At 40.3% G+C, this 12,459-nt stretch overlaps 1 protein-coding gene across 1 annotated transcript in view; it reads left to right on the top strand.

The window, feature by feature from the left end:
- Positions 1–1,035: 1,035 nt before the first annotated feature.
- The window catches only part of LOC130362130 (cystatin-like), a 36,584-nt gene continuing 25,160 nt past the window's right edge, over positions 1,036–12,459 (top strand). The window contains exon 1 of the mRNA XM_056566145.1: positions 1,036–1,488. Within this exon, the coding sequence (XP_056422120.1) occupies positions 1,282–1,488 (207 nt within the window). The 5' untranslated portion in view covers positions 1,036–1,281. The remainder of the gene's footprint in view (positions 1,489–12,459) is intronic.

The following is a 12,459-nucleotide window of genomic DNA, read 5'->3' as shown; positions in this document are numbered from 1 at the left end:
TCTCTTTGGACTTTTTTGACCATTACAATGAGCAGGGAGTGAAGCGCGTGGCTGTGATGGCTAGGACTTAAAGGGGTATTCCAGGAAAAAACTTTTTTATATATATCAACTGGCTCCAGAAAGTTAAACAGATTTGTAAATTACTTCTATTAAAAAATCTTAATCCTTTCATTACTTATGAGCTTCTGAAGTTAAGGTTGTTCTTTTCTGTCTAAGTGCTCTCTGATGACACGTGTCTCGGGAACCGCCCTAGTTTAGAAGAGGTTTGCTATGGGGATTTTCTTCTAAACTGGGCGGTTCCCGAGACAGGTGTCATCAGAGAGCACTTAGACAGAAAAGAACAACCTTAACTTCAGAAGCTCATAAGTACTGAAAGGAATAAGATTTTTTTAATAGAAGTAATGTACAAATCTGTTTAACTTTCTGGAGCCATTTGATATATAAAAAAAAGTATTTTCCTGGATAACCCCTTTAAGAGCTAGGACAGAACATGCTTAGTGCGCACTTCTCCCAGCTCGTTTTAGGGACCGGTTAGGGACTAAACCCTGAAAGACCCGATTGATGAAAACGTTTGAAACGAACGAACATTCTTTTGTGCATCCGCTTTGCCCTCTGTTGGAATCTCGGAGCACAATTCCGGCTGGAGATTCTGTTTGGGTGAACCCAACCTTATGGGATATAAGTATAAGTATTCGAAAAATAAATAAATAACAACAATGTAGTTAAGAGTTCATATATTATGTAAATAAGAAAAAAAAACATGAAGCGGCTTTAAAGAAGAAAGAAAAATAGAAAAAAAAGTGATTTGTTTTGATGGGAGATTAAAAATTCAAAGTTTTATTTCATTCTATCCCTGAAGGGGTTAATGCTGTTGGGCTTCCCAGTGCAGCTGTTGCAAAAGTACAACTCCCAGCATGCTGTGCAGCAACAGCCCCCTGACTGGGAAACGTTGGTATGAGCAGTAATGGAATGTCCAGCCGTACCCTCCTCCAGCTGTTGTTTACTAACCAGTCATGTGATCCCCACAGCTGATGTTTTCAGACATCTTTAGTTAGGGCAAAGCCTTCTTCATTATTTTTACATAATTCCTCCGGTACATGACAGCTCGACAGATAACGTATAGCTAAACTTTAGGGATATCCCAGAGGCATACGGCGGTCACCCCCTCACCCAAGAACCACTAAGCCCCCTTGAAGCGCCCACAATAAATATGGCGCTCGCATTACAGTGAGAGACCACCTGTCCCCGTGACCACATCGTCCCAGTGTTCCCCTCATAGTCATGGCGCAGTTGTGGATTACGGTGGCGGTGCTCGTCTGCTGGGCTGCGGTCACACAGGCCGGCCGGCTGCTCGGTGGTCGGGAGCCAGTGGATGTCAGTTCTTCGGGGGTGAAGCAGGCTCTGTCATTCGCTATGTACGAGTACAACAGGGGCAGCAACGACATGTACGCCTCCCGCCCGGTTACCGTCAGGAAGGCGGAGAGACAGGTCAGTTCGGACCGTTAGCTCTGTACGTCTACGTTATGTGGACTAGTGTGGTGATGTAGTAGAGGAGAGTGTGACACCATGACAGTATACAGAAGATCAGTCACTAGGATATAGATGTGTATGTATATAGCAGTAGTATGGTGATGTAGTAGAGGAGAGTGTGACACCATGACAGTATACAGCAGATCAGTCACTAGGATATAGATGTGTATGTATATAGCAGTAGTATGGTGATGTAGTAGAGGAGAGTGTGACACCATGACAGTATACAGCAGATCAGTCACTAGGATATAGATGTGTATGTATATAGCAGTAGTATGATGTAGCAGAGGTGAGTGTGACACCATGACAGTATACAGTAGATCAGTCACTAGGATATAGATGTGTATGTATATAGCAGTAGTATGATGTAGTAGAGGTGAGTGTGACACCATGACAGTATACAGTAGATCAGTCACTAGGATATAGATGTGTATGTATATAGCAGTAGTATGATGTAGCAGAGGTGAGTGTGACACCATGACAGTATACAGTAGATCAATCACTAGGATATAGATGTGTATGTATATAGCAGTAGTATGATGTAGCAGAGGAGAGTGTGACACCATGGCTATACACTGTAGATCAGTCACTAGGATATAGATGTGTATGTATATAGCAGTAGTATGATGTAGCAGAGGTGAGTGTGACACCATGACAGTATACAGTAAATCAATCACTAGGATATAGATGTGTATGTATATAGCAGTAGTATGATGTAGCAGAGGCGAGTGTGACACCATGACAGTATACAGTAGATCAGTCACTGGGATATAGATGTGTATGTATATAGCAGTAGTATGATGTAGTAGAGGTGAGTGTGACACCATGACAGTATACAGTAGATCAGTCACTAGGATATAGATGTGTATGTATATAGCAGTAGTATGATGTAGCAGAGGCGAGTGTGACACCATGACAGTATACAGTAGATCAATCACTGGGATATAGATGTGTATGTATATAGCAGTAGTATGATGTAGTAGAGGCGAGTGTGACACCATGACAGTATACAGTAGATCAGTCACTTGGATATAGATGTGTATGTATATAGCAGTAGTATGATGTCGTTGAGGAGAGTGTGACACCATGGCTATACACTGTAGATCAGTCACTGGGATATAGATGTGTATGTATATAGCAGTAGTATGATGTAGCAGAGGCGAGTGTGACACCATGACAGTATACAGTAGATCAGTCACTGGGATATAGATGTGTATGTATATAGCAGTAGTATGATGTAACAGAGGCGAGTGTGACACCATGGCTATACACTGTAGATCAGTCACTGGGATATAGATGTGTATGTTTATAGCAGTAGTATGATGTAGCAGAGGCGAGTGTGACACCATGACAGTATACAGTAGATCAATCACTAGGATATAGATGTGTATGTATATAGCAGTAGTATGATGTAGTAGAGGCGAGTGTGACACCATGACAGTATACAGTAGATCAGTCACTAGGATATAGATGTGTATGTATATAGCAGTAGTATGATGTAGTAGAGGCGAGTGTGACACCATGACAGTATACAGTAGATCTGTCACTAGGATATAGATGTGTATGTATATAGCAGTAGTATGGTGATGTAGCAGAGGTGAGTGTGACACCATGACAGTATACAGTAGATCAGTCACTAGGATATAGATGTGTATGTATATAGCTGTAGTATGATGTAGCAGAGGCGAGTGTGACACCATGACAATATACAGTAGATCAATCACTAGAATATAGATGTGTATGTATATAGCTGTAGTATGATGATGTAGCAGAGGCGAGTGTGACACCATGACAGTATACAGTAGATCAGTCACTAGGATATAGATGTGTATGTATATAGCAGTAGTATGATGTAGTAGAGGCGAGTGTGACACCATGGCTATACACTGTAGATCAGACGCTGAGATATAGATGTGTATGTATATAGCAGTAGTATGGGGATGTAGCAGAGGCGAGTGTGACACCATGACAGTATACAGTAAATCAATCACTAGGATATAGATGTGTATGTATATAGCAGTAGTATGATGTAGCAGAGGCGAGTGTGACACCATGACAGTATACAGTAAATCAATCACTAGGATATAGATGTGTATGTATATAGCAGTAGTATGATGTAGTAGAGGCGAGTGTGACACCATGACAGTATACAGTAGATCAATCACTTGGATATAGATGTGTATGTATATAGCAGTAGTATGGTGATGTAGCAGAGGTGAGTGTAACACCATGACAATATACAGTAGATCAATCACTTGGATATAGATGTGTATGTATATAGCAGTAGTATGATGTAGCAGAGGAGAGTGTGACACCATGACAGTATACAGTAGATCAGTCACTTGGATATAGATGTGTATGTATATAGCAGTAGTATGATGTAGCAGAGGCGAGTGTGACACCATGGCTATACACTGTAGATCAATCACTGGGATATAGATGTGTATGTATATAGCAGTAGTATGATGTAGTAGAGGCGAGTGTGACACCATGACAATATACAGTAGATCAATCACTTGGATATAGATGTGTATGTATATAGCAGTAGTATGATGTAGCAGAGGCGAGTGTGACACCATGACAGTATACAGTAGATCAATCACTTGGATATAGATGTGTATGTATATAGCAGTAGTATGATGTAGCAGAGGCGAGTGTGACACCATGACAGTATACAGTAAATCAATCACTAGGATATAGATGTGTATGTATATAGCAGTAGTATGATGTAGCAGAGGCGAGTGTGACACCATGACAGTATACAGTAAATCAATCACTAGGATATAGATGTGTATGTATATAGCAGTAGTATGATGTAGCAGAGGCGAGTGTGACACCATGACAGTATACAGTAAATCAATCACTAGGATATAGATGTGTATGTATATAGCAGTAGTATGATGTAGCAGAGGCGAGTGTGACACCATGACAGTATACAGTAGATCAGTCACTAGGATATAGATGTGTATGTATATAGCAGTAGTATGATGATGTAGCAGAGGTGAGTGTGACACCATGACAGTATACAGTAGATCAGTCACTAGGATATAGATGTGTATGTATATAGCAGTAGTATGATGTAGCAGAGGAGAGTGTGACACCATGACAGTATACTGTAGATCAGTCACTGGGATATAGATGTGTATGTATATAGCAGTAGTATGATGTAGCAGAGGAGAGTGTGACACCATGGCTATACACTGTAGATCAGTCACTAGGATATAGATGTGTATGTATATAGCAGTAGTATGATGTAGTAGAGGCGAGTGTGACACCATGACAGTATACTGTAGATCAGTCACTGGGATATAGATGTGTATGTATATAGCAGTAGTATGATGTAGCAGAGGCGAGTGTGACACCATGGCTATACACTGTAGATCAGTCACTGGGATATAGATGTGTATGTATATAGCAGTAGTATGATGTAGCAGAGGCGAGTGTGACACCATGACAGTATACAGTAGATCAATCACTAGGATATAGATGTGTATGTATATAGCAGTAGTATGATGTAGCAGAGGAGAGTGTGACACCATGGCTATACACTGTAGATCAGTCACTAGGATATAGATGTGTATGTATATAGCAGTAGTATGATGTAGTAGAGGCGAGTGTGACACCATGACAGTATACTGTAGATCAGTCACTGGGATATAGATGTGTATGTATATAGCAGTAGTATGATGTAGCAGAGGCGAGTGTGACACCATGACAGTATACAGCAGATCAATCACTAGGATATAGATGTGTATGTATATAGCAGTAGTATGATGTAGCAGAGGAGAGTGTGACACCATGACTATACACTGTAGATCAGTCACTGGGATATAGATGTGTATGTATATAGCAGTAGTATGATGTAGTAGAGGTGAGTGTGACACCATGACAGTATACAGTAGATCAATCACTAGGATATAGATGTGTATGTATATAGCAGTAGTATGATGTAGCAGAGGCGAGTGTGACACCATGGCTATACACTGTAGATCAGGCACTGAGATATAGATGTGTATGTATATAGCAGTAGTATGATGTAGCAGAGGTGAGTGTGACACCATGGCAGTATACAGTAGATCAGTCACTAGGATATAGATGTGTATGTATATAGCAGTAGTATGATGTAGCAGAGGAGAGTGTGACACCATGACAGTATACTGTAGATCAGTCACTAGGATATAGATGTGTATGTATATAGCAGTAGTATGATGTAGCAGAGGAGAGTGTGACACCATGGCTATACACTGTAGATCAGTCACTAGGATATAGATGTGTATGTATATAGCAGTAGTATGATGTAGTAGAGGCGAGTGTGACACCATGACAGTATACTGTAGATCAGTCACTGGGATATAGATGTGTATGTATATAGCAGTAGTATGATGTAGCAGAGGCGAGTGTGACACCATGACAGTATACAGCAGATCAATCACTAGGATATAGATGTGTATGTATATAGCAGTAGTATGATGTAGCAGAGGAGAGTGTGACACCATGACTATACACTGTAGATCAGTCACTGGGATATAGATGTGTATGTATATAGCAGTAGTATGATGTAGTAGAGGTGAGTGTGACACCATGACAGTATACAGTAGATCAATCACTAGGATATAGATGTGTATGTATATAGCAGTAGTATGATGTAGCAGAGGCGAGTGTGACACCATGGCTATACACTGTAGATCAGGCACTGAGATATAGATGTGTATGTATATAGCAGTAGTATGATGTAGCAGAGGTGAGTGTGACACCATGGCAGTATACAGTAGATCAGTCACTAGGATATAGATGTGTATGTATATAGCAGTAGTATGATGTAGCAGAGGAGAGTGTGACACCATGACAGTATACTGTAGATCAGTCACTAGGATATAGATGTGTATGTATATAGCAGTAGTATGATGTAACAGAGGCGAGTGTGACACCATGACAGTATACAGCAGATCAATCACTGGGATATAGATGTGTATGTATATAGCAGTAGTATGATGTAGCAGAGGAGAGTGTGACACCATGGCTATACACTGTAGATCAGTCACTAGGATATAGATGTGTATGTATATAGCAGTAGTATGATGTAGTAGAGGCGAGTGTGACACCATGACAGTATACAGTAGATCAATCACTGTGATATAGATGTGTATGTATATAGCAGTAGTATGATGTAGCAGAGGCGAGTGTGACACCATGGCTATACACTGTAGATCAGGCACTGAGATATAGATGTGTATGTATATAGCAGTAGTATGATGTAGCAGAGGTGAGTGTGACACCATGACAGTATACAGTAGATCAGTCACTAGGATATAGATGTGTATGTATATAGCAGTAGTATGATGTAGTAGAGGCGAGTGTGACACCATGACAGTATACAGTAGATCAGTCACTAGGATATAGATGTGTATGTATATATAGCAGTAGTATGATGTAGCAGAGGAGAGTGTGACACCATGACAGTATACAGCAGATCAGTCACTGGGATATAGATGTGTATGTATATAGCAGTAGTATGATGTAGCAGAGGAGAGTGTGACACCATGACAGTATACTGTAGATCAGTCACTAGGATATAGATGTGTATGTATATAGCAGTAGTATGATGTAGCAGAGGAGAGTGTGACACCATGGCTATACACTGTAGATCAGTCACTAGGATATAGATGTGTATGTATATAGCAGTAGTATGATGTAGTAGAGGCGAGTGTGACACCATGACAGTATACAGTAGATCAATCACTGGGATATAGATGTGTATGTATATAGCAGTAGTATGATGTAGCAGAGGCGAGTGTGACACCATGACTATACACTGTAGATCAGGCACTGAGATATAGATGTGTATGTATATAGCAGTAGTATGATGTAGCAGAGGTGAGTGTGACACCATGACAGTATACAGTAGATCAGTCACTAGGATATAGATGTGTATGTATATAGCAGTAGTATGGGGATGTAGCAGAGGAGAGTGTGACACCATGGCTATACACTGTAGATCAATCACTAGGATATAGATGTGTATGTATATAGCAGTAGTATGGTGATATAGCAGAGGAGAGTGTGACACCATGACAGTATACAGTAGATCAGTCACTTGGATATAGATGTGTATGTATATAGCAATAGTATGATGTAGTAGAGGCGAGTGTGACACCATGACAGTATACAGTAGATCAATCACTGGGATATAGATGTGTATGTATATAGCAGTAGTATGATGTAGTAGAGGCGAGTGTGACACCATGGCTATACACTGTAGATCAGTCACTGGGATATAGATGTGTATGTATATAGCAGTAGTATGATGTAGCAGAGGCGAGTGTGACACCATGACAGTATACAGTAGATCAATCACTGGGATATAGATGTGTATGTATATAGCAGTAGTATGATGTAGCAGAGGCGAGTGTGACACCATGACTATACACTGTAGATCAGGCACTGAGATATAGATGTGTATGTATATAGCAGTAGTATGATGTAGCAGAGGTGAGTGTGACACCATGACAGTATACAGTAGATCAGTCACTAGGATATAGATGTGTATGTATATAGCAGTAGTATGGGGATGTAGCAGAGGAGAGTGTGACACCATGGCTATACACTGTAGATCAATCACTAGGATATAGATGTGTATGTATATAGCAGTAGTATGGTGATATAGCAGAGGAGAGTGTGACACCATGACAGTATACAGTAGATCAGTCACTAGGATATAGATGTGTATGTATATAGCAGTAGTATGATGTAACAGAGGCGAGTGTGACACCATGGCTATACACTGTAGATCAGTCACTAGGATATAGATGTGTATGTATATAGCAGTAGTATGGGGATGTAGCAGAGGAGAGTGTGACACCATGGCTATACACTGTAGATCAATCACTAGGATATAGATGTGTATGTATATAGCAGTAGTATGGTGATATAGCAGAGGAGAGTGTGACACCATGACAGTATACAGTAGATCAGTCACTAGGATATAGATGTGTATGTATATAGCAGTAGTATGATGTAACAGAGGAGAGTGTGACACCATGGCTATACACTGTAGATCAGTCACTGGGATATAGATGTGTATGTATATAGCAGTAGTATGATGTAGCAGAGGCGAGTGTGACACCATGACAGTATACAGTAGATCAATCACTGGGATATAGATGTGTATGTATATAGCAGTAGTATGATGTAGTAGAGGCGAGTGTGACACCATGACAGTATACAGTAGATCAATCACTGGGATATAGATGTGTATGTATATAGCAGTAGTATGATGTAACAGAGGCGAGTGTGACACCATGACAGTATACAGTAGATCAATCACTGGGATATAGATGTGTATGTATATAGCAGTAGTATGATGTAGTAGAGGCGAGTGTGACACCATGACAGTATACAGTAGATCAATCACTGGGATATAGATGTGTATGTATATAGCAGTAGTATGATGTAGCAGAGGAGAGTGTGACACCATGACAGTATACTGTAGATCAGTCACTAGGATATAGATGTGTATGTATATAGCAGTAGTATGATGTAGCAGAGGAGAGTGTGACACCATGGCTATACACTGTAGATCAGTCACTAGGATATAGATGTGTATGTATATAGCAGTAGTATGATGTAGTAGAGGCGAGTGTGACACCATGACAGTATACAGTAGATCAATCACTGGGATATAGATGTGTATGTATATAGCAGTAGTATGATGTAGCAGAGGCGAGTGTGACACCATGACTATACACTGTAGATCAGGCACTGAGATATAGATGTGTATGTATATAGCAGTAGTATGATGTAGCAGAGGTGAGTGTGACACCATGACAGTATACAGTAGATCAGTCACTAGGATATAGATGTGTATGTATATAGCAGTAGTATGGGGATGTAGCAGAGGAGAGTGTGACACCATGGCTATACACTGTAGATCAATCACTAGGATATAGATGTGTATGTATATAGCAGTAGTATGGTGATATAGCAGAGGAGAGTGTGACACCATGACAGTATACAGTAGATCAGTCACTTGGATATAGATGTGTATGTATATAGCAGTAGTATGATGTAGTAGAGGCGAGTGTGACACCATGACAGTATACAGTAGATCAATCACTGGGATATAGATGTGTATGTATATAGCAGTAGTATGATGTAGTAGAGGCGAGTGTGACACCATGGCTATACACTGTAGATCAGTCACTGGGATATAGATGTGTATGTATATAGCAGTAGTATGATGTAGCAGAGGCGAGTGTGACACCATGACAGTATACAGTAGATCAATCACTGGGATATAGATGTGTATGTATATAGCAGTAGTATGATGTAGCAGAGGCGAGTGTGACACCATGACTATACACTGTAGATCAGGCACTGAGATATAGATGTGTATGTATATAGCAGTAGTATGATGTAGCAGAGGTGAGTGTGACACCATGACAGTATACAGTAGATCAGTCACTAGGATATAGATGTGTATGTATATAGCAGTAGTATGGGGATGTAGCAGAGGAGAGTGTGACACCATGGCTATACACTGTAGATCAATCACTAGGATATAGATGTGTATGTATATAGCAGTAGTATGGTGATATAGCAGAGGAGAGTGTGACACCATGACAGTATACAGTAGATCAGTCACTAGGATATAGATGTGTATGTATATAGCAGTAGTATGATGTAACAGAGGCGAGTGTGACACCATGGCTATACACTGTAGATCAGTCACTGGGATATAGATGTGTATGTATATAGCAGTAGTATGATGTAGCAGAGGCGAGTGTGACACCATGACAGTATACAGTAGATCAATCACTGGGATATAGATGTGTATGTATATAGCAGTAGTATGATGTAGTAGAGGCGAGTGTGACACCATGACAGTATACAGTAGATCAATCACTGGGATATAGATGTGTATGTATATAGCAGTAGTATGATGTAACAGAGGCGAGTGTGACACCATGACAGTATACAGTAGATCAATCACTGGGATATAGATGTGTATGTATATAGCAGTAGTATGATGTAGTAGAGGCGAGTGTGACACCATGACAGTATACAGTAGATCAATCACTGGGATATAGATGTGTATGTATATAGCAGTAGTATGATGTAGCAGAGGAGAGTGTGACACCATGGCTATACACTGTAGATCAGTCACTGGGATATAGATGTGTATGTATATAGCAGTAGTATGATGTAGTAGAGGCGAGTGTGACACCATGACAGTATACAGTAGATCAATCACTGGGATATAGATGTGTATGTATATAGCAGTAGTATGATGTAGTAGAGGTGAGTGTGACACCATGACTATACACTGTAGATCAGTCACTGGGATATAGATGTGTATGTATATAGCAGTAGTATGATGTAGCAGAGGCGAGTGTGACACCATGGCTATACACTGTAGATCAGTCACTGGGATATAGATGTGTATGTATATAGCAGTAGTATGATGTAGCAGAGGCGAGTGTGACACCATGGCTATACACTGTAGATCAGGCACTGAGATATAGATGTGTATGTATATAGCAGTAGTATGATGTAGCAGAGGTGAGTGTGACACCATGGCAGTATACAGTAGATCAGTCACTAGGATATAGATGTGTATGTATATAGCAGTAGTATGATGTAGCAGAGGAGAGTGTGACACCATGACAGTATACTGTAGATCAGTCACTAGGATATAGATGTGTATGTATATAGCAGTAGTATGATGTAGCAGAGGAGAGTGTGACACCATGGCTATACACTGTAGATCAGTCACTAGGATATAGATGTGTATGTATATAGCAGTAGTATGATGTAGTAGAGGCGAGTGTGACACCATGACAGTATACTGTAGATCAGTCACTGGGATATAGATGTGTATGTATATAGCAGTAGTATGATGTAGCAGAGGCGAGTGTGACACCATGACAGTATACAGCAGATCAATCACTAGGATATAGATGTGTATGTATATAGCAGTAGTATGATGTAGCAGAGGAGAGTGTGACACCATGACTATACACTGTAGATCAGTCACTGGGATATAGATGTGTATGTATATAGCAGTAGTATGATGTAGTAGAGGTGAGTGTGACACCATGACAGTATACAGTAGATCAATCACTAGGATATAGATGTGTATGTATATAGCAGTAGTATGATGTAGCAGAGGCGAGTGTGACACCATGGCTATACACTGTAGATCAGGCACTGAGATATAGATGTGTATGTATATAGCAGTAGTATGATGTAGCAGAGGTGAGTGTGACACCATGGCAGTATACAGTAGATCAGTCACTAGGATATAGATGTGTATGTATATAGCAGTAGTATGATGTAGCAGAGGAGAGTGTGACACCATGACAGTATACTGTAGATCAGTCACTAGGATATAGATGTGTATGTATATAGCAGTAGTATGATGTAACAGAGGCGAGTGTGACACCATGACAGTATACAGCAGATCAATCACTGGGATATAGATGTGTATGTATATAGCAGTAGTATGATGTAGCAGAGGAGAGTGTGACACCATGGCTATACACTGTAGATCAGTCACTAGGATATAGATGTGTATGTATATAGCAGTAGTATGATGTAGTAGAGGCGAGTGTGACACCATGACAGTATACAGTAGATCAATCACTGGGATATAGATGTGTATGTATATAGCAGTAGTATGATGTAGCAGAGGCGAGTGTGACACCATGGCTATACACTGTAGATCAGGCACTGAGATATAGATGTGTATGTATATAGCAGTAGTATGATGTAGCAGAGGTGAGTGTGACACCATGACAGTATACAGTAGATCAGTCACTAGGATATAGATGTGTATGTATATAGCAGTAGTATGATGTAGTAGAGGCGAGTGTGACACCATGACAGTATACAGTAGATCAGTCACTAGGATATAGATGTGTATGTATATAT

This window comes from Hyla sarda, chromosome 3 (assembly GCF_029499605.1).
Source record: "Hyla sarda isolate aHylSar1 chromosome 3, aHylSar1.hap1, whole genome shotgun sequence".
NCBI lineage: Eukaryota > Metazoa > Chordata > Amphibia > Anura > Hylidae > Hyla > Hyla sarda.
This window is presented reverse-complemented; position numbering and strand designations above follow the sequence as displayed.